This window comes from Echiichthys vipera (genome assembly GCF_963691815.1).
Source record: "Echiichthys vipera genome assembly, chromosome: 18".
In the NCBI taxonomy this organism is placed as follows: Eukaryota; Metazoa; Chordata; class Actinopteri; order Perciformes; family Trachinidae; genus Echiichthys; species Echiichthys vipera.
Window position 1 is genome coordinate 14,273,588 of NC_139843.1, and position 23,308 is coordinate 14,296,895.

General features: G+C 44.2%; 1 protein-coding gene across 1 annotated transcript in view; it reads left to right on the forward strand.

Annotated features, from left to right (window-relative positions):
• The first annotated feature begins 2,849 nt into the window (after window positions 1–2,849).
• Window positions 2,850–23,308, forward strand: part of ntn2 (netrin 2) — a 45,514-nt gene continuing 25,055 nt past the window's right edge. Inside the window, exons 1-2 of the mRNA XM_083932546.1 lie at window positions 2,850–3,034; window positions 15,973–17,241. Of these exons, the coding sequence (XP_083788672.1) occupies window positions 16,191–17,241 (1,051 nt within the window). The 5' untranslated portion in view covers window positions 2,850–3,034; window positions 15,973–16,190. The remainder of the gene's footprint in view (window positions 3,035–15,972; window positions 17,242–23,308) is intronic.

A 23,308-nucleotide genomic window follows, 5' to 3' on the forward strand; every position in this document is an offset into this window, starting at 1 on the left:
AAAAGCTAGAGTCTGACATTTTTTTTCTTCAGGGTGTCCGCCGCAGGGAACCCAGCGCTGAGAACCCCGGGGCATTGAACAGACACACCACTGAGGCTTGTTTAGCGGACAACAATCAGCAGACTGATCCAAGTGTACCAACTCTTAAAAAAAGGACCGAGGAGAGCTCCCCGCTTGAATCCCATCTGACAGCAAGTGAGTGTGTTGCCTGTTGTTTGTGTTGCTGTCTTTAATTCTGTCTCCAACAGTCTAATCTCTCCCAATTGTAATTGGAGAGTTAATCTAACTAGATTAGTGCCTGACTGGCGGGGCTCCTTATTATTTCACAGAAATGCGTCAAAATTGGTCCTGTTTGGGGAAAAACATACAGTTAGAGTGTGTGTGTGTGTGTGTGTGTGTGTGTGTGTGTGTGTGTGTGTGTGTGTGTGTGTGTGTGTGTGTGTGTGTGTGTGTGTGTGTGTGTGTGTGTGTGTGTGTGTGTGTGTGTGTGTGAAACTGTTGTAAATCTGACAGCAGGATAATTTGCAGTATTATTTAAATTCCAAGAAACTCTGTTGGATCAAATGAATGAAAGCACGGTGTGATTGTTCCAATTACCGACCTACTTTCTCAAATGTGAGCATTTAATTAAAATCATAATAAAGGAAATTATAAAAGTGTCCACAGTATCATTCTCTCACTAAGATGAATTTCAAAGAGCAGGAGAAAAAAAAGAAAGACAAGAGAACACTGAAAAATGTAATTATAAGGGAATAATGAAGATTCATTATAAAACCAATTTAGACTCCTTTTAGGGTGTGATTCACGTGAGAAAATCGCCAAGGAGCAGAGGAGAATTTCAAATGAAGAATTGTTTTTTAGACAAATATGAGAAATTGGACAGGAGGCCAGAGGAGCAGAAGGAGTCGTACCAATAAACACAGGCCGATGGCAGATACACGTGTGGAGAGTTTGAGTTTTCCCTGCGAATGTGTCAAGTTTTCAGGAGCGCAAAAAATCGCCATGGCCTAATTGTTTTTAACCAACTGCACAATAACTCATAGCCTCGCGCATGTCATTACTCCAGGCTACTCTTTGATTAGATTGTTTTTTATTTAGAAGAAGCCGGCACCACTATTCCCTATTCCCTGTAGGGTTAAACCCAGCGTCATTTTCACTGACGCCGTTAATTAGTATTGGCAGCAGGTGTGTTCAGATGTAGGCGACACACACACACACACACACACACACAAATGCGAATGATCTTAAATCATCCGCGGGGTCGAATGCATATTTAAACGGTCTTTGCTTAGAGATAAATTACTGGAATAAAGGCATCAAAGCATAGCTCAGTGCCGGGCCGAGCCGAGCCGAGCTGGGCCGGGGCCGGGACCGAGCAGTTCTCCCCAGAGGATGGTACAGTAAATACAGGAGGAATGTTGATCAGCTTACAGCGGAGCCGGGAGGTGCTCTGGATTTTGATCGAAAGGCTGCACCTGCAATAACAGAGAGGCACACGCGGGCTGTCGCCTATAAATAAATGGGAATTATAAAGCGGATTGTGGTCGTTCTCGCGCTGGACTATGTTTTTTTTTTTCTTTTTGAATTCATGTTTTTCTTTATGCGTATTTACAAAATGAGCAGTTGTGGTGCTCGGATGTGATTGGTAGAGACCATTTCGGGAAAGCTGCCTCAAATAAGTCACAACTTATGTTCTTTAACTGCTTTGTGTAGATAGATGCCAATATTGATATAATCTATTACTATTGACTTCAATTAAAAAGCCGTTTGAAGTCACTGTAAACCAGTGGCCTCTCCAGTGCGCTTTTACGCACGCTCTCCTCTGATAGGCTACATAAAATTGCAAACACTCATGGTGATAAACCGCATTTAGCTGTTGCTCTTTGACCTAAACACCAAGATAGGAGTATAAAGCCATTTGAATGCAGTTAATGAGTTAATGTGCTGCTGTCATGGCCGAGGGCCCAGGGCCACATTTTCTGTGCCAAACGAACCTCTCTCTTTCTAGAAGCACGCACACTCAGACACACACAGACACACAACAGATAATCCTCATGATGCAACCACAAGCCAATACCATAATATATGTATTTTTAATGCTACTTTTATTATGAGGTGTCAATAAAACGATCTACACGTCAACATTTTGCTGCCCTGACGCGCAGGCGTTGGCTAATAAATCCGACATGTGTTGGACTATTATTATTATTAGGATTAATACGTTCTAACATTCTGCATCTGCCTCTTGTTTCTGCGGGACCCGGAGCCCCGCTAGGCCTACTCTTTTTCAACAGGTTCAATGTTGTGTTCTCATTACGACCTCCATATGGCTGCCCGTGAACACAGCGAGCCATGGGGCATTTGGAGCAGGCAGCACAGTGAGAACCAGTCCGTAAAGCGGCGGAGGTATTTGTTGTAAAAGTGAGACCAGTTGTGTTGTTTGAGCAAAAGTAAATCTTGAAGCAAGTGGTCGCCAGGTCACGTGTTTATGTTTTTTTTTTTTTGTGCGTTATTTTGGCGGTGCACTAAATTACACGCATCACCAAACTGCAGGTAAAATGAGAAACTTTTAGGTTAACAGAACACAGTGCCCCCCCCCCCCTTTCTTTCTCTCTCCCTCTCTCTCTCTCTCTCTCTCTCGCTCTCCCTCCCTCCCTCTCTCGCTCTCCACCTCCTCCTCTCTCCCTCGAAAAATCTGGGTTTGATTTGAATGGGGAGTAGCCTACCCCTGGCTCGCTTTACAACCTATGGATGTATTGGCCGCTTTTCAGTTGGTTTGAGCTTCGGGCGCGGATGCAGGTCCACCTCCTCTCGGTGTCTCCTCACTTTTGACTATATATTGCACGCGCTTCTCGCTCCTTTTAATATATATATATATAAATTGACGAGGCGAACGTGAGAAACACGAGGCACTTTTGCGTTGGACAGGACAATTTCTGACGGAAGAGAACCTAAAGGCTAATTGGTGTGGATCTCAGGGGGACGTCCCTTTTTTTTAAATGAAAGACAGCAACATTCACGACTTGACACCGGGGTGAGTTTATAATCTGCGGGTCGCCGTGTCTGTTATTTCACATCCAGCGTGTATTTGTGGAGAGTAGATTCCAGTTTTACGCACTACTCTCTCTCTCTTTTAAAAGAAGTGTGTGACTCAGTGTTTGCTGTGGCAGGCTGTCCATTACAGCTCATTTGTTTCCAATGAAGGCAATGACTGTCAATGCTTTATTATAGACTGAGGTCGTGTGACTGTAAGTAGGTGTTTGGGACGCTGAATCAGCGGAGCGCGCTGGATAATATCGGCGGACAGACAGGTGTCAGCCTCCTCGGTTTACAACTAGCCCGTGGGTTGCAGAAAAAAAAAGAGAACGAGACAAACAGTCCTTTCCGAGGATATACGGAGCCAGTGGGCTTTAATAGCGACTTGGAATCGGAGCCAAGTGCGGATGCCAAAGCAAGCAGCGCGCTCCTCGGTTCCCGTCTTCCTTGACACTGCCCTGGCCAAGTCTCCAAATGCGTTTGTCTCTTCTAATATTTTCGCTTTAACGCCACTACCTGCATATTAAAAAAAACATTTGGCTGAAATAAACGAGGGTTTTCCGTACTTAAGATTATGTAGAGCAAAGATAAAGTGCAAGAATGTCAGTCAGGTTGCTTTAAATAACGTCTTCTCTGTGGTTCATTGAGGATTAAAGGTATGATGAGCTTCATTTTACAGTGAAGCAAATTGCAAGTGTGACAGAAAAACAACAGCCTCCACAATAAGGAGGAGCTCTCTGAGATCACCTAGGCCCTGCTCTTACACTCACAAGCAGACACAAGCCTGGAAGTGAAAGCCAGAGTGCCATACAGATTGCTTATCTTAACTGCTTCAATAGACTTAAAGTATGCCCCTATTGCACACTGAAACAGTGTCAGCCACTTGACCTACTTCTCACTCTTGCAGCAAATGACTGGAATCAGTCCATGACAGCCCCTGAGTCCTGACTGTTCACTGAGGTCAGAGAGAATCTAAAGTGGAAATGTTTGAGTCGAATGAGTGTGGTGAAGCGAGGTGCTGTTCATCTCGACTGGGCCATCGTTTCCCTGTTTTTTGCAAATTAATCATCATTATTTAACTGCATCACAAGCCACTTCCATCAATAACAGAGTGAGGGAAGGAGAGCCAGGAGCAGCTGAGGGCACATGATGTGGAAGCTAATCCAAAGCAACATAGTGCAGATTTTATGAACTCGTGTGTGTGCGTGTGTGTGTGTGTGTGTGTGTGTGTGTGTGTGTGTGTGTGTGTGTGTGTGTGTGTGTGTGTGTGTGTGTGTGTGTGTGTGTGTGTGTGTGTGTGTGTGTGTGTGTGTGTGTGTGTGTGTGTGTGTGTGTGTGTGTGTGTGTGTGTGTGTGTGTGTGTGTGTGTGTATTTATGAACCCAAGAGAAAATGGGGTTGGATGGAGACGGAAAAAGCTGCAGTAACATAATCGTTTTCTTCTACTTTGAAAAGCAGGATTCCTCAAAACTCTTGGCTCTGTTCACCTGAGCGAGAAAGGTCAATATCCAATATAGTTTTCTCCTATGGCTTTAACAGTTCGACAGGGCGAATGAAGGCTAGATCTCTCTTTCTGTTAGTCCTTCCTTTTTTCTGTTTTTGCTGGGTGTAAACATCCACCCTCTCATTGAATCAATGTTAAAGCTAAACAATTGGCTCTGCTCAGCCATGACCCTGCTGGTAAAGCTGTCAGTGAAATCAGAATGTTCATATTTTATATTACAGCTGTTTCTTTCAGGCTCTGGCACCTGATTCCACCTCAAACAAAACACTAACAAGTCCTCTTGAATGTCAGTTTAATATTGTGATTTGACTCCACATGGAATTTCGCATGTAGCGATTTTATGTACTTTCCTGACTGGATTAGTTCCACCCCTAATAGCAATTTACATTTCATCCTGGAGATGGATGTGGTGTGATAAAGTACCCACATAGCACACAGTCACATACTCACACATTGACTGTCTCCACTTTAATGGTGAGAACGCTCTCTTACTCACCTAAGTGGCTGTGTGTTTTTTCTTTGAGTGACAAATTGGGTGTGCGCGCACACAGATTTCCTGTTAAAATACCTGTCATTCGTCAGCGTGAAGATGTCTCACACTCTGTGAAGAGGAAGATTCACATGCTTCATCCTGCCCCTCTCTGCACCCTGGTAGGCCTGCATGTGTCAGCCACACATTTCCTCCAGATGCGGAGGGATATGTGTGTGTGAGGTCCTCAACTGTGTCTGTGCCCACTTAGTACCTATTACTATCCTTATCTAACTTGGACACACACAGTAGACATATTCTGTATCAATGACTCAGAGTTCTCAGACGTGATGCGCTGGAAGCTGGTTTTACCAAAGGAACTACATCTACTTTCTCATTGGTCAGTTGTTAATGGACTGGATGCATGTTTGGCTCTCCTGTTGGTATGCAGGCCATGAATGCTCTCTGCTAGCTCAGTTCTGCACATCTCCTTATTCACAGAGACTGCATGTATGATAGAGATGGACGTGGATTCTGGGTCTGAAAAGTGACGCCAATACGCAAGTGTCTTAGAACTGTATTCATCTAATATCCAGCAGGGGGCGACTCCGCTCGTAAAAAGAAGTTTGTATGAAAGTCAATGGGAAAATGACCCTACTGCTCACTTGAATTATTTTTTTACCTCACTAAACATTTTCTTAATGCGTTCATGGTCGGAATTGCTAGTTTGAAGTCTTCTTAAATACAGCATGTTGTTCATTTTTAAATTATGCTCCCATTTAGAGGAAAATAGATAATAAAGCAGGGTATGGTTCACGGCGTGGCTACCCTGTGATTGACAGGTCACCATGCTAATGACAGGATATATGCTTAGCGTTAGCCTACATACACAGCGCTATGTACATTAAAATAGCTGTGGACTTGTTTTTGGTTGTTGTTTCTGACCAGTGTTAAATTCTAAGGACATTGACCCCCTCACAGTTATTTTTCACTTCAAATTTAATTGTAACGTGGTTGCCTTAAAATGTCTCGATCAGCGTGCGGTTTCACTCTAACTAACGTAAGCTAGCCAATGCTAGCCAAAATGCCAATATTCTGGGTTCAAGGTGGTAGTCCACAATCCAATGGGTGACATAATGTTGACTACATCCATCTCTTATACGGTCTATGGTTATTCATCATGTGAGCACAGAGGGAAAAGCAACATGTAAAAATAGTAGGCTGCTTTGCTAGCATGCTTACGTGTTAATGAAGAAGAATGTCATTAATCTGTTTATGTACAGAGTCCCCGAAAGGTCACAGAGAGAAAAAAAAATCCCAAATAACTTTGTAATACTTTTGCATTCATTCGCAGTATGTTTTGAAGCTCCTCTGTTCCACTGAAAATTCTGAGCATTATGATATAGAATCACGTAGCCTACTATGTAGTAGGCTGCCACTGCGAGTGGGTGCACCCTCAGCTGTGGCTGTTAGGTGCAGGTCTGTATCACTGCAGCTAGATAACTAGTGGAGCTAGTAATAACTGATAGAAGCAGTTCAGGTTCATATCCTGTGTGGTTTAATGATGCTTTCTTGGCTATTGTTGCAGCCGTAGAACGAGCAATAACTATATCCAGAGCCTCAGCTTCAACCACTAACTTACTGTACCGCCAGGCAGAGCAGCTGCAGCCAGTGGCTGTACACTGTTGGAGCTCAGCCTTGAGAAATTAGTCAATTATGAAGTATCACATCATACCTCCTTCTGCAGTATCTGCAGAGTGTTTCTGCATTTTCTTTAAGATCAGACTTTCTTTAAGAATGGATCAGGGGAAAAACTATTGTAAGGAAATGCAAATTCCAACTGTGACTACTCAGGGTTACGTGTTTTTTTATGCATAAACTTAACCAAACCTTAACCATAGCATTATCACATAATAACATAATAACAGTGATTTGTAATGACAGACAAACGATGTCAACCTGCCAAAAGAGCAGTCAGGCCAGAAAGAGGGCACAGACAAATTACTCATTCGTCATTTAATTTGGAGGACTTGTTGTGTTATGTCAGTCAAGCCAAAATATATCTAGGTACTTTCCCCTTTTTACTGGGACTGAGACTGCTGACCTTTGACCCTTAGGCGCAGGTCACCCCGTGCATGCTTACATTGCCGTTGAGGAAGAAATAAGCAGAGGTGGGGATCGGGAGGAGAGGAACAAGGGAAGCTTTTTCTGATGAGTCACACGCCTTGGCATCCTTCATAATGTTTCCTCCTGTGTGAGGGAGGGCACATATTGGGAACAAGAACTGGTGGCGAGCATGTGTTTGTCAACAACGTGTGTGTTTAAGTGTAATGTACGCAACCGTGCGAGTATTCCAAGCACTTAATAAAATGATTTGTGGGTTTTTTTCCCCCTGCGAGTTCAAAGCGGGTCCTTGCTTTCGGCTGTGGGGTAGAGGTTGCTCTTGTGCAATGGAAAAAAAAGACTGTTTTCCTGTCGGGGGGCTTTTTGGGAAAACCGCGGCTCTGCCTACCGCAGCCAGCCTTCAAAGGGCCTTGAAGGAGTGCTCACCTCTCCTCTCCTTAAATCCTTCCATCCTTATAAACGAGCAACTTCCTCTCATATCCACCTCACCTGCTTCTCCCTGACTGTCCAACCACACTGCTGCACAGTTGCGGTCAGGGTTATGCTCAGGTCCATGGGAAATGTTCAATCAAGGAACCCTCAGTCCACCCACATACTCTAAAAACAGTACACTCTAACCTGTCAGCATTTTTTGCATGTCTTTATCATCCCTGTAGCCCTGCTGCATGAACTTCATCCAGTGACAAACACTGAGAAGGAATCTGTGTCTCTACCTGCCATTGCACGGCGGTGGATGTCATCCCTTTCTCAGGCGCATCTTGACAGCACATGTCAGTTTGACTAGGTACCTATACATTTTGGAACTCTTGTCCTTTCAGTCCAGAGTCAGTCAAAAATTCCCAGACAACTTCTTCCCTCACTCTCAAGTTCACAGCTATATTTTTCATCTGAGGATTTATTTTGGACTGAAGCCTTGTGGAACCTCCTTAGTAACCCCAAATGTGCCACTGTGTGTATCACAACATGACTCCTCATTATTTTAAGTGACACCCCAATATAATTTATTAATCCTCCTGCTACTACACTCTTTAGTGTTATTTAAAGGGGACACATCACGCACATTTTCAAGTTTATACTTGTATTTTGGGTTCATACTAGAACATGTTTACATGCTTTACTGTTCAAAAAACACATTATTTTTCTCATAGTCTGTCTGTCTGATTATACCTGTATTCATCCTCTGTCTGAAACATTATAGCGCCTGTCTCTTTAAGCCCCCCTCCCAACAAAGCAAGTCTGCTCTGATTTGTCAGCATTTCCGGGTCTCCGCATCTCCAGTCTGCCTTGGATTTATAAAGAAAATTAGACATATAGCGTTTGAGACATTTACTCCTATGACAGCTGTTCAGTGGTGCATGAAGCCAAAAAGGTTCATCATGTCTAAAAAAATACCCAGATGATTGGCACTGCTTCCGCATTGTGTGGTCCAAAGAAGAGGCACAATAGAGACTTCCGTTGGTCAAGCCAGCTATTTCTGGTTTAGCGCTCTGACTTACTTGAATGGGGATTAAATGACTTAATGGATATCTTACTCAACAATTTAGGATTTTTGGTATATATAAACTAGATAAAAATATGTATATAAATATGAAAGTCTTATTTTAAAGCTACCATTTGAAGTTCAGCCACCTCATAGTCGAACTGTTCATTATTTTTGATTTAGCTTGTACACAGCATCACATTTTCACATTGTCTCCATTTTTCTCTTCACTTTTTATTACAAAAAACACACTCTAAATGGCAGTTCATTTTCGTGCAGAAACATAACATGTTGAGACATATAATCTGTGTGAAAAAGAACAAAAAGAGGCTTTCATATTCTAGATATCCGTCTTGTTTCTCACAAATTAACCCTGCTTAACCCTGAATCTGAGTCACTGTTGCACAGAACTTTCTGCCTGCTCATGTTCCCTACACTTCCCATTTTCTCACCAAAATCACTGACTCACAGAACACATCAACAGATAAATACACAACTTGTCCTATCAGCATTTTGCTCTTGCTTTTATACTAAAGAGTTTGCAGTAGAGTGCATAAATACAGAGAGCGGTAGCTGAGCACAACTTCCTGTCTGTGAATCTGTGAGAATTAGCCTGACTTCATATTCCACCTCGCGCTGCCTGTCTTCTCTCCTCCTGTTCGGTCCTGGATCAGGTTCTGTTGATTTAAAGAACCACTGTCGGACTTGGGCCAGTCGTTTGGGCTGGGCCACAGAAGCTGCTGCATTCCTCTGCTGGGCGTTCTGCCTTTCTCCCTGCAGTGTCTCTCTCTGCCAGATGCAGCGATGGAAAGGAGAGATTATTTCACTTCTGTGTTTTAGGATGCCTCTAAGGGAATAGAAAGGACTGGAGCACACTGATTACTTTGCAACCTTTTAATTGTTGCATAAGGAACAATGATCTTCTTCAATGATGTGTCTTCTTCAGAGTCAAGCAGCACAAAGACAAGGCAAACACATATATAGATAACCTACAACAGGTGAGCAATTCTCACTGGATAATTGGTTGAATAGGATTTCAAATCTTTTGGATGTTGAATCCACACTAAATGCCACACGCCATGCACCACAATCACACCAGAAACAAAACAGTATAGATATCTCTTCAAGTTACAAATCAGTACAAAACATAGAAAGCATCCATCAAATGTAACAGAGAAAAGAAAACATTTAGTTCTTCATTTAAGCCAAAGGGCTCAGCTGTGTTAAGAAAATTAATGTAATATGCCTTTCTGAGGAGCAATGCATTTTTTCCTATTACCCAGAATTTTAATCATACTTCCAATCAATAGTGCCGAGCAATAGCATAATCCATGTGTTGTGTGCTTATTGCAGTTTTGTGGTCAGAAATCTATTAAAATCATTTAATTTTAAGAAAAAAAAATTAGACAGCCAGGAGACAGTGTTGGGAGGTTTTCTAGTGTCAGAATGAACCAGTCACCAATCACATTTACACCTCATTTTGTAAGATGCTCGTTGGATCCTTCTGCTGTGTGAATGGGCTCACAAGCACTTGAGATCCTGCATTATCAGATTTTATGAAACAGGTAGCTCAAATCAAGCAATGTGATTGTTTCATGGTGATGGTACAATGACCACATACCACGGCTATGACGTCTAGTTATTTTTGCACAATTCAGTATCAGTAGGGGAACTGGAGCTGTTATCTTTGCTCTCTTCAAAGCCGCCAGACTCCTTCTGACAGGAACAGTACTTTTAGAGGGTTGTTGTACCTCCACTGTGGTATAATCACAACATACCACTACCTGTTGTGATCTATTGCATACATTAGTAACTTTAGTAGTTCAGTTGTAACAGTTGGATGTGATAGTGAAAAGTTTTTGAAGGTTAGATTACGAGTAAATCAAAAGGGGGGGGGGGGGGCCTATGGACATTTTTCAGATGAAACCTTCAAGAGACACTCAACGCAGAGCCTCTGTGCAGACATGAGCAGACTTTAAAAATTTGTCAGTGATCCCCCTGCTAATGACGCTCTCAGCTGTGAGAGTTGACCCCCTCCTGCCCTCGGCCCTCCCTGAGCCTCCTCCCCTCCTTCTCAATCCCTAATGAATGCCAGCGAGGAACTCCAAGCACCCTACACCCTCCAATCCCACCACACGCACACACACACGCGCGCTTACACAAACAGCAGGAGCGTCATCCCAACTGCGGAGACGACCATCATCAAGTGGAATTCAGGCCACTAATATTTGACCGACCCCTGTTACCTGAGGCCTGTCAGTCATGTTGATTCATCTGGACAGGTTTATTTATCTTGTGTGTGTGTGTGTGTGTGTGTGTGTGTGTGTGTGTGTGTGTGTGTGTGTGTGTGTGTGTGTGTGTGTGTGTGTGTGTGTGTGTGTGTGTGTGTGTGTGTGTGTGTGTGTGTGTGTGTGTGTGTGTGTGTGTGTGTGTGTGTGTGTGTGTGTGTGTGTGTGTGTGTGTGTGTGTGTGTGTGTGTGCCACCTGTGTAGGGCACAGATAGTAAGGATGTGATCGCCGCTAAAAGAGTAGTGGTATTCAACGAATCTATTAGTCCATTGACAGAAAATGATCTCCAAAACTTTTAATAATCGATTGTCAGTGTCATTTATTCTAGAAAAAAAGGCAAAAACTGGACATCTGATCGAGTAAAAGATTTCTGATGATAATGTTGGCTATGATACCCGAATATAACGCATGTACATCTATTTTGTTGAGGTAAATAGTCACCAACAACCTCAAACCGTACGGACACTGGTGTGTTTACTGTTGCTGCACTCACTGTCCTCTCACTGTCCTTTTATATTCATACAATGCATCTTCCCATAATGATAATGAGCATGGAGGTGGTCCCGTTGTTAGCCTATTAAAAAGTCTTCCATGGTTCTGGGCAGCCACTAATAACCCCACCAGGGATTACTGTACAGCAGGCTGCAGGGACAGCAGGGCACCAGTTTGGGCCTCAGCTTGCTGTCATCCGAGAGAGGCGACCCAGTATACCTCCATTCACTCCCAAGTCTTAGTGGGGCCACCACGCCAACTCTCTAGAGCAGCGTGAAAGGCTCCCACTTGGGATACAAAGTGGCTCAGCTGTCCCTCTCCCATCCTCACCTCCCATGCCCCCCCACCACCACACACACCCAAGCCAAATAAAGCTTCTCAGCGACTTCTGTTTTTCTAATCTGTGAACTCTGACAGAGGCGCCCACGCTTGAAAGAGAGACAACTCAACATGGGATGATCTCCCGGTGACAGGGAGAAGCTGAAAAAACGTTGCTCAGACCACCCTGTCATCTTCCTGATCCTGGCTTTCTCTCTCTCTGCTTGTCTTTCGGCCTCTGCCACTCCTTCTTTTTCCCCCCTCCATCATCTACCTTCTCTGATTGGGCTGTCACTGTTTGATTAAAACCATTGAATATGTTCCAAAAGCCAAATGACCTGAGTATTATTTATGGTGAGGCACAACTTCTTATGCAGGGGGCTTCCACTCTTAAAAGCCCCACATTTTTTCATCCAATCACATACTGTGCCCATAATACTAATGGCCAAATTATTTAACGCTGCAGTAGCTTAGCCACTGGGATTTGTAGCATGTCGGCACAAGTACATTTTCTTTGCCATTAATCCACAGAGGAATGTTGCAATGATGAATTGAATTGGCTGTGCTGTTTGTATTTGTTACCGCACTCACAGCAGCCGTTCACATAGAAATGCCTTAGCTGCCATAGGAACTTTGTCTTTAAAGGTCCCTTATAGTAAAATGTGAGATTGTCATGTCTCTTTTTTAACAATAAGGCAGTTCAAATTGCCTTACTATGAAAGTATCAAAACACTTAATACTTATAGAAATACACACAGCCCATATTCAGAAACTGTCTTTAAACGAGCTGGCAGGACTTCTTCATGTTTGTGATGTCACAACTATACTATATATAGGTAGAAGATGCTGCTACAGTTATAGTCAAAGGGCTACAATAACAGTGCAGAGATTCTGAGAACATCGATGCGAAGGACCCAGAATCACTGACCAATCAGAGCACAATGCACTTTTTAAGGGGGGGCTTAGAGACAGGCGCTAAAAAGGAGCCTTTCAGACAGAGGGTGAATACACGTATAATCAGACACAGTGAGAATGTCTTTTTTGAATATTAAAACATACACACATGTTCTAATAGAAACCCAAAACACAGCAAACGTATGAACCTGCAAATGAACATAATATGTCCCCTTTAACGTGGTGGTAGGTTTGTGTGCTACTTTCAAGGCACAATCTGTGATCTAAATGTAGGTACACAAAGGTACCGAAATAAAAACTCAGATGGAAAGCTGTTACCACTCCTGGATCGACTGACACGTCTTTTAATACATGAATTAACACAAACTTTATTAGAGGAATAGTTTGACATTTGGCTTATTGGTTTTCATGCTGAGCATTACATGAGAAGATTGATTCTACTTTCATGTTTGTACGCTGAATATGTAGCTTCAGCCAGCAGCACTTCTGTGTGGTATTCATTGTCTTCAGAAAGACAAGAGACAGGGGCCTGCAGCTGTTGCTACTTCAGCCACATATAATGAAAGACAATGTCTGCCCCCACTGAGGGGAAATTGTGGCTTGTTAAACACACTGTCGATGCTGAAAGCAAGGAATTTTCTTGCTGAAACAGATTCTTAGTATTTCAAAGGTCAGCCAGCTCCACCACTGCGCTGACATCCTGGCAAAAGCATATACAGATCCAGAAACTGGCTCACATTTAGCAGTTTTTATAGCAATATAGAATCAGTTTTTAATAAAGACAAGCTTTTTGCCGGAGCGTAGCCTTGGAGGGTCTCTGAGAAGCGTTAACACTCTCTGAAAGGCTCGCATCTGTTTCAGAGGGAGCACAGAATGGAATTAAAACAGCCTTGTCGCTGTTCTCTCTCTGTTTAACCTACGCGCTCATCTGCCAGACGCGCCTGACAGCACCAGACCCTGGAAGCTTCTCCCGGCAGGACCGCACCATATTTAGTCATCAAAAGTCCAGACACAGACCAATGCAGTCCTCCACCTTAATCTGTCTCCCCTCTCTGTTTCTCTCTCCATCTCTCCCTCTCTCATTTTTTATGTCCTTTCCTCAACTCCCTTCCTCCATCTCTGTCACTTTCCCTCTCTCTCCTATTGCTCCCATCCATATCTGTCCTCGCTCACCCTCCCTCAAGTCACTTCTGCTTTATCACTGTCGTGCTCCCTCACTGTTTCTCTCCCCCCTCGCGTGTCCCTCTTTCCCTTCTTATCTACCGAAACTCTTCATTCACTGGGCCTGTTTGTCCTCTTTTTCAGCCTCTTAAGTCTGTCAATTTTCCTGCCTTGCTCTCTTTAAAAAAAACTTCCCTAACTTCCTCTTATTCCCTCAACAACATGCCCATCAAATACTAAGTCTGAAATATTCCCTTTCTCCATCTGTTTTCTTTTTCCCTCACCTGTCATAATTTCTACCCCTCCCTCCTGCTCCTTCCTTACCCTCCTTCTTAGAGCCTCCCCACTGTCTCTTTTCTGGGATGAACATGCTGCTGATGGAAGCTGGGCCTGGATGCTAATGAGTTGCTAATTCTATCAGCCATCCCTCCATGCCCTCCCCTGTGGGCGTCGGGCCCGCCAGCTTTGCCACGGCCAGTCTTTTGATGGAGTGCCTTGGCTGATGAACTCCCGCCTGCGTGCCCACTTTAACCTCCTCGTCCTCAGACACATGTCATTGATCAATGTCCTTATCCGTCCTGGCAAGGCCCACTCTTAGTCCAATCATTTATGAGCAGGCCCATTCCCTGCAATCCATTTTTCATATGTTGAATATTGTAAAACCAAGGGATTTTTTTTTTTTTTTTTTATGTTTTCATGCTCAGGACTTCAAATTTCTTAGTGGCTACTTCAAAGCACATCTCTTTATCCCAACTTCAGAATTAGGCAGAAATAAAGTCTGAAAAGACATTTTAAATGATGTGAAGTTACCTACTAATTTCTAGAAGCACTTGTACTTCCACTTTGTGACACTTTCTTCCTCACTGTCTTTTCTGCTTCATATAATTCCCTCACACCATTTCCCTTTAACACTCGATCTGTGCTTGAGTAGAGGCCAAATGGTTAAGTTTAAGCACTTGAGCACAGAAGAGTGGTCCTATTTACTAGGCCACTGGGCCCTTTTTTTGAGGGTTTCTAGCTTTGGACCCCTCACATAAGAAAAGAACGAAACTTTTGTTTTTTTCCGACTCCCCTTAAATCCGTCTGTCTGCCTTCCCCGCTTGACTGAAGTGGATACAGAGGCGGCCTTTTGTTCTACCAAGATGAAGAGGGATGCTGTAGTATAAGAGGGAGAGTGAGGGTAAGAGGAGGTGGGTGCGATTCATTGTGATATAATAAATACCTCGTAGAAAGGGTTGGGGTGCCTTCTCCACCCCTCGGCTGTCTGTTTTGAGGCTCTTCTGGATTTGACACCCGGGGAAGTAAAAAGGGGATTAGGGAAGGAAAAGCCTCAGGCTATATACATCTCTTTCTCTGTCTTTTTTCTTTGCCCCAAGGCTTTCTCTCCCCACCTCAATCTTTCTGTCTTTGGGACAGAGAGGCCCCTCGTCTCTGTGAGCGTATGAATGATGTCATCCAGGTACCTATCTTGACCCAGAGATTTAGAAAGGCTTGAATGGAGTCTCATAGAGTTTTTCTAATGCGGAGTATAATCCACAAAAGCTATCACTTTTGGTGAATTTTCTGGTTCAGTGAATGAACATAATGCTGCCTTCTCTAAGGTCAGCGCTGTGTGACAATAGTGTTGTTATGGTTGATTTCCTGTCAAATTCCTGCAAATAAAATTAGCCAGTCCTCAAAAATAGAGCCATGTCATTTTTCAAATAAAAAAGAATTTCCTTTTTTTCAGGAAACCCTCTTGAAGCAGAGTTTTGACTTGGGTCACACACAGTCCACTGCATCGCAGCATTACCAGGGATTATAGGGTGACTTCTGCCATGGTGCTCAAGCATGACCAGAAGGCTTGGCCAGTTAGTTTTGACCTGAATGGAAGTACTGAATGAGAGGCTGGCATTAAAATTCAGGATGCAGTCACTTGCAGCCACTAATGTCTCTCTTTAAATGGTCACATCCTTTCTCTTGGGGGCCCCCTTCTAACTGTCATATCCTTTGACAGGCTTTTAGTTAATGAAAACATTGACTTGTAATTGTACAGTACAAAAGATACACTTTCCTTGATAAGGTCACATTTAATTTGATTTTGAAGATCCACAAACTTCAGATCAGCATTACTTTCTATTTTATATCCTATTATGGTTAAAATATGTTTGACACTGGCCTTTGTGTTTGTTTCTCTCTCTTACAGGAAGGGCTCCGGTCAGCCAGAAGTGAAGGGTCACTGAGCTCAGACACTCTCCTTGCATTGACTCACAATTATACACACTTAGGGGAAAAGTAACACAGACACATCTGCGCGACGACACTTACGCCTTCACATCTACCCACACGGGCTCTTGGGTACACACACAAAGAGTCGTCCGTGCATAAACACAGACACACACGCACACAGGCCCTCTGAGCAGGATGAGGGAACCCTGGAGGTGCCTGCTAGGCCTGTGCCTCCTGGCATACTCAGCGTCCACCCATAGTGCCACTAATCCCTTTGCAGGGCAGCAGACTCCTCCAGACCCTTGCTATGACGACACGGGCGCTGCCCGCCGCTGTATCCCAGAGTTTATCAATGCTGCCTTCGGCAAGGAGGTGATGGTGTCCAGCGTTTGCGGTCGGCCTCCTTCCCGTTCCTGCAGCGTGGTGGAGCGGGGCGATGATCGGCCTTCTGTGCGCACGTGCCAAATCTGTGACGCAGCTGACCCTCGCCGTGCCCACCCTGCCTCTTACCTCACTGACCTCAACTCAGCCCACAACCTCACCTGCTGGCAGTCAGAGAATCTGAACACCTCGCCACACAACGTGACTCTCACCCTCTCACTGGGTAAAAAGTTTGAGATCACCTATGTCAGCCTGCAGTTCTGTTCACCACGACCCGAGTCCCTGTCCATATACAAGAGTATGGACTATGGCAAGACCTGGATGCCTTACCAGTTCTACTCCTCACAGTGCCGGCGTATGTACAATCGACCCAACAAAGCAACCATTACCAAGCAGAACGAACAGGAGGCTCTATGCACAGATGGCCACACTGACCTCTACCCACTGTCTGGGGGACTCATTGCTTTCAGCACTCTGGATGGACGGCCGTCTGGCAAAGACTTTGATAATAGCCCCGTCCTTCAGGACTGGGTGACTGTCACCGACATCCGCGTGGTCTTCAGCCGGCCCCAGATACCACGGGAGCTGGGACTGGGGGCTGGAAGCAACAGTGGAGGGAGGGACGATGACCCCATGGCGGTGACATCGACACTGCCAACTTATTTCTATGCAGTGGGAGACTTCCAGGTGGGTGGGAGGTGTAAATGCAACGGACATGGCTCCCGCTGTCTGAAAGACAAGGAAGGCAAACTGGTGTGTGACTGCAAGCACAACACAGAGGGACCTGAATGTGACCGCTGCAAGCCCTTTCACTATGATCGACCGTGGCAGAGGGCCAATGCCCGTGAGGCCAATGAATGTCTGCGTAAGTATTTCCCTCTATCTGTCATTATTTATGTGCTTTTAACGTGTTTCAGTTAGCAGAGAGGTGTAACATTGTGTATATTTCTCTTTGCCTGCAAACTGTAGGCCTATAGACCATTTCTGACAATCTTAAATTTAGCACAACAGACTTTCAGGGAGAGGAATAGCTCTATAACTTTAAGCAGTTCGCATATAAATTCAGTGTCCAACGAATCAGCTCGGACAATGTCCTTGAATTTGTCCTTACCCAAACTATTTGTCTCTGTCTTTGCCATGTAAATCCCTTTTTTATTCACCCTCAGGGAATAACTTCATTGGGTAGAGTCGTAACCTTTTCACCACCCACTCTCAGGATATGACAGCAATGATTTAACTTTTGATGACCTGTATTTGACTGTCAAAGGGATAATTAAGAGTGTTGCCAGAACGCACCGGATGGGTTTGTGTTTGTACAGGTGAGCTCTGGTAGCACACAGTGGTTGAGCTTTCAACTTTGGCAACGTCTCTGAAAACACAAGCCCATCCTTTTTTCTTGCATTTCCCATCAGCTCCTTCTATTTACTCATTCCTCTGCAGGGAATCAGTCCTACTCTTAACAGAAAAAATCATGTTTTCTGGACCAAAAAAAAATTCTTCACAAGCAAGTCTAAACAGTGGATGACAGCATCTCGAGTCATGGGCACACCGCTTCAGCTAAGTCATCCAAGAATGTTACTTGGCAGTGTTTGCCTTTACCTCAAGACATGCTCTGTAAAAGTCATCCAGACGTGCTCTGAAAGCTCGCCAAGTAAAATTATAGCAATTTCTGTGGCAATTTTTGTTAATGTAAATGGATTACCTTTGTATTGGATTAGGCTTGTATGTAATATTAGGACATATATATTCATTTCAAGGCTGTGCGAAGGTTTTAGACACATGCCATGTGATCCATACGTTTCCAGCAGGAATACGTTCTCTAATACGTTGTAATATGTTTCTTTGGTGGTCATTTTAACAGCATTTCTCAGTTAGTATAAATAGACATACTGTAGGTGGAACTTAATTCAGGTCAATTTTGTTTGTCATAAAAATATGTTGCCGTAGGAAAATAAAACCACATTAGAAACCACTGTCCGCATTTTAACCTCTCCCCATAATGAAATAAAATTGCAGCCGGAGAGAAAAAAAAACAGGAGCAGAACATTGAAAAACAGTGTATATTTTTCTAACATGTTATAATTGCCCGGTGTGCTGGCGTGAGATCATTTTTAGCATTGAACAGTGCCAGATCTGTTTTAAAAGGGACAGAGAGTGACAGAGCCAGAGGAGCATTAGGCCGGCCAGCGAAGCCAGCGTTCCCTCACTCTGTACTGTGTACTGTGAAACCTGCTCCGCCAACACTACCTTACTTTGGCTTCTCATCTTCCCTTGACACCCTCACTAGCTCTCAGATACAGGCACACACATTACACAGCTAGCCACAACAATATCCTGCAAATCCCTCAGTGTTTCCCCCTCATACTTTTGCACGCACCCTCTTTCAAATGTCCCGTAGCTGTTTCCGAAATGTTACACCCGCTTCCCGTAGAGCTCTTCTCAGCGGGATTGGTATGTCACTTCCATCCGCAATTTCTGGACTAAACAGCCCGGCCACACAAGCCAACTCCAATGACCTAATTGCAGTGTTGATACAGGGCAGTTAAGCTTATTGCAAGTCACACGCTATACCTGATCACACATCCGGACACGCCAAAAAAGTCAGTCCCAGATGTCCCCAATTTCGTGTTCCAAAGCCCTTTACAGCTTATTCCGGTAGAACTGGTTCCAATATAGCCCCAAAGTAGCAGAAGAGCCTTTAAAAAAGCCTCTCCAGTGTGTGTTAAAACCCATTCTTAAAATGCATCCGCCCCTTGTTGATCTCTCCGATTGCTTTTCTTTCTGACGCGGTGCACAAAAAGTGGCGGGCTGCAGTGCAAGGCCGCTTCGGCAGCAATGTGTAAGTATTTAGCCCGGACAAGCATGTAAGAGTGGCAAGCGCCAAGCAGTCCCTTAGGTGTCACCAGAGCCTTCACGAGGCCCTGCGGGTGTTTGGGTTGAGGTAGGGTCTGAAGGGGCTGGGCTGAGGTCACGATCCTTTGCAGGGTGGTGACAAGGTTAAGCTGACAGGGAGAGGATTGCGGGTAATGAGGAATTCAATAGTCGTTTCACAGCCTAAAGTCTGTCTGTCGTGGAGAAATCATGTGCCTCTTGGCAACTTTCATCATTTTTTACACATTATTCTCATTTTCAGATTCATTGTTTGTATTTTGGGTTTCCACTAGAACATGTTTACTTGCTTTAATGTTCTGTTAATATATGTCTGAATATAGCCTTATTCACGCTCTGTCTGAAACGCTCCTTTTTAGCATCTCTAGCTTCTTCTGAAAAAAGCCTGCTCTGATTGGTCAACGCTTCTGGGTCTTCCGCACCTGCACTCTATGCACCGCCAGTGCAGCTGGGGAATGACTGTAACGGCACTGTAGGGGCACTTCCAGGAAAGTTGCTCTCCCTCATAGCAGTCTTGACTTAAATCCTTACCCTCCATGACAAGAACATTGTCTCTAACAGGCTGCTTTGATTGTTCTCTGGTCTTACTAAATGTTTGACATGCACCGCGCCAAGATTACAGTCTGCGCTCTTGGCAAGCGCATGTACTGTCTCCAGACACAAGCCATGCACACACACGCCCCATCTGCCGCCTCCCTCACTATGAATCCTGCCTCGAGACATCGGTTTACAAATCCCTGCTCTAGTAGTCAGAGAGGGCAGCCTCGTAAAGAAGCGTGTCTGTTTGTATTGAGGGAGACATGATGGAAAAAGTTGTGATTTATCTGCCCAGAGTTTGAGCCACAGGACAGAATGAGGAAACAGATGTATAAGAGCTATTTAGTTGCTGGTTGTGATGGAGTATTGGCTTTTTGTGCTGGCATGGTCGATGCAGTAATGTAAATACTTTATGTTGACCTAAAAATGTGAGAAGGTATATCATGCCATAATAGAGTCTGCCAAAGTCACTGTATAAGATGAAGAGGCCTCTTGTGGAGTCAACGACAATGTGACATCCTGAGTAGATGATCATTTATGGCAGTGTAGGAGCTCTCTCTACACTTGGACGTGTCTGCAGCCATCTTGTAAGTTTGGCGGCAGCGAGCAGCCCTTCCCTTTCCTGGTTTGTACTGCTCTGCGACGGGACAAGCCCAGAGCCAGACAACATCCATCCCTAATGGACCAGCCAAGCCAGGTCTGCTCCCATGTGTTGCACCAGGCACACTGGTTTGCATTCATAACATTACAACCGAGGCAAGCTACGGTTGGTAGCAGAGCTGGGTGTTCCGTCTCTGCTGCAGTGTTTGGGTATGTTGTCGAAGATTTTTAATAGTGAGTTTTAGTTATTCACCATAGACTCATTATACATCAGTCCATGTCATCACCTAAAGGAAATTCCCACAAATTAGTTACTACCTCTCAAAAAGGTTGTTCCCTGTTACATAATGTATGTTTTTAGATCATGTCTGCCACACTAATGAACGAGCAGCCGCATTAAAATGAGAATTTTACAGCAGAGGAAAGTTTCAACCCTCGTCACAAGCCCACTCAAACCTTGTGGGAGCTTTCTTGTGGTTTTTTGGTGGACTATTAGCTGGAATTAGGGGGAATTTGATAGATGGGTTTCTTGAGGAGGGTAGTGTGGATCCAACAGAGGTGTGTGTGTGTGTGTGTGTGTGTGTGTCAGAGGAAGAGGCCAGCCAGGAACACATGTTCAGGAACAGGTCTCAGAATGAGCCCTCAGATATGTACAGAGCTGTGGAAACTCTGTAGACCACAGAAGCACAAACTCTTTGTATTTCCCTCATCGACAAGTGGCAGATGTTAAAAAAAAAAATGTTTTTATGCTGATTAGAATTGTAAAATAGGCCTCCATACTTTCACACCATCCCCCCTCCAGGACCTACTTCTACATCTCCTAGCAGGGGCAGGCAGAGGTCAGGTCTATGTTCCAGTCATACAGCAGATTTGTCGAGACACTTTTTAAGTCCAGTGATCAAGAAATGACCTCATTCTTAAACACACTGCACATGAAACAATGGTCCCAGCCTGGTCAGATACGTACATGAACTTATGAAGCCTCTTGGATGAGAGGTGAAACGTCTTCCTCGAAAAAATAACCAAGTCCACTTGCTTTTGACTGAAATTGCTTTGAGGATAACGATGACCTGGACAAATGAGAATATTCACATGCTTATGAAACCATGGCACGGTTTGTGAGTGTGCATGATTTGAACAACCCTACATTTAGCTGTTTCCCAATGGTGGCACATAGAGGAGCATGATTTGTATACTTTTGTTCTTGCAACACAGTGTTGCTTGGTAGAACAAAGTAGACCTCGCTATGACTTTCCACACATCAAACCCCTGAGAGTTCAGCACACAGCAGCCTGAAATCGTCTTCTATGGCCGTCTGAAATGTAGCCGTCTGTCTCTAGAGGGCAACATATGAAGCTCAGCAAGGTGCCAAATATAGACTAGCAAGGATGAAAAAAACCAGAGCTGCCTTGATATTACTACATGTATGTGCCATGTTCCTACTTTCGCTAATTGACTTAAAGACCCTCCTCCGCCGCCTGGCGCTGGAGGCTAACGTGGAACCGACACTTCAATTACTTACAGTGCGACACGCAAATGAGCAGGACATGTTTGTGTGCGTGTGTGTGTTGGGGAAGGGGGAGAGAGAGAAAGTGAAAAAGAAAACCTCCTGTGCTTTTAAATAATTACACAGCGGAGGAATGTTGTTCTAAAATCAACAGCCCTATGAAATGATGCCTCTGGGGGTGGTTAGCGTGAGACGCAGGGGCTACAGCACAGCGAGGCCAACAAACATGAGGCGTGTGAGTTTTGTTTTGGTGGTGTGTGTTTTGAAGCAAGAGTAACCTCCTTTATCCGGCTGAGACAACAGGGTTTGGTCCATTTGATTGTTCAGTACTGTAGCTTTGCTCTTTGCTTTTATTCCCTCTGTCAGTATTGCAACTTTGGTCCTCGGCCAAACCGCAAGGAACTGATGCTTTTCTCGGTCTATGAAGCCACCCATTAAGGCTCCCTGGCAAGCAGAGAACATGGTGAAACAAATGTTAAGGACAGCAAAGTGTCAAATAACAACATTAATGTCAGTCGGGTTAAAACGCTGGATCCTTCGGAAATGCTCTGCGGCTGCCTGAAGCCAAGTGTGCGTGCGTATGTGTGCGTATGTGTGCGTATGTGTGCGTATGTGTGCATACGTGTGTACACGTGTGAGAGCCACATGTAATCTAGTAGTGCAATGTTGCGTTTCATCCCTGTGCCAAAGCAAACTGGTGAAGCTGCAGTGTGCCCACCCTGCTCTCCCAGGCCCCTATCGACTCTCCCCCACAGATGGTAGCAATCACCTCCTGAGGTGCTTGTCACCACCGGCACTCTCTTCCTCTCTGTCCTTGTGTAACTGACTCTTGTCAAAGATTAACTATCTGCCTGGACGTTTTCCTCTCTATCACACTCTTCTTTTATTTCATATATATTTCTCTTTCTGCTGAAATCAGCCTTTTTTCTTCTTTCATTGAATTATCTGTGTTTTGCTAAAAGTTTGCCTCTTTTTTTATGCTTTTGCGGCCCTCTGTGCTCTATTGCTTGAGAAAATATGTGGGTTTTGGCTGCTGGATGGTGTTGCTGGTGGCAGCAAGATTCAGAGACTGTTAAGAGAAAGTACATGTCTGTTTTTTAACAATGAGTGTGCGATAATGGCTTGGCTCCCTTTAACTGTGGTTTTGTCTGACTGCGGCTGACATGATCCCTGTCACTGGGTTTGAAATTGTGTGTATGTACTGTACGTATACATTCATACATTTGAAATACATGCATATTACTGTATGTAAGTTTTCAGTGGCAGAGTCAAAATAGAATAAATAAGAGCAAAATTAAGCCCTGATAATTATCAAACAAGCAGTTTTTCATGTTTGACTTTGACTGATCACACTGATCTACAGATGGGTGACAAATTAAAGGGGAACTTCATCTGATTT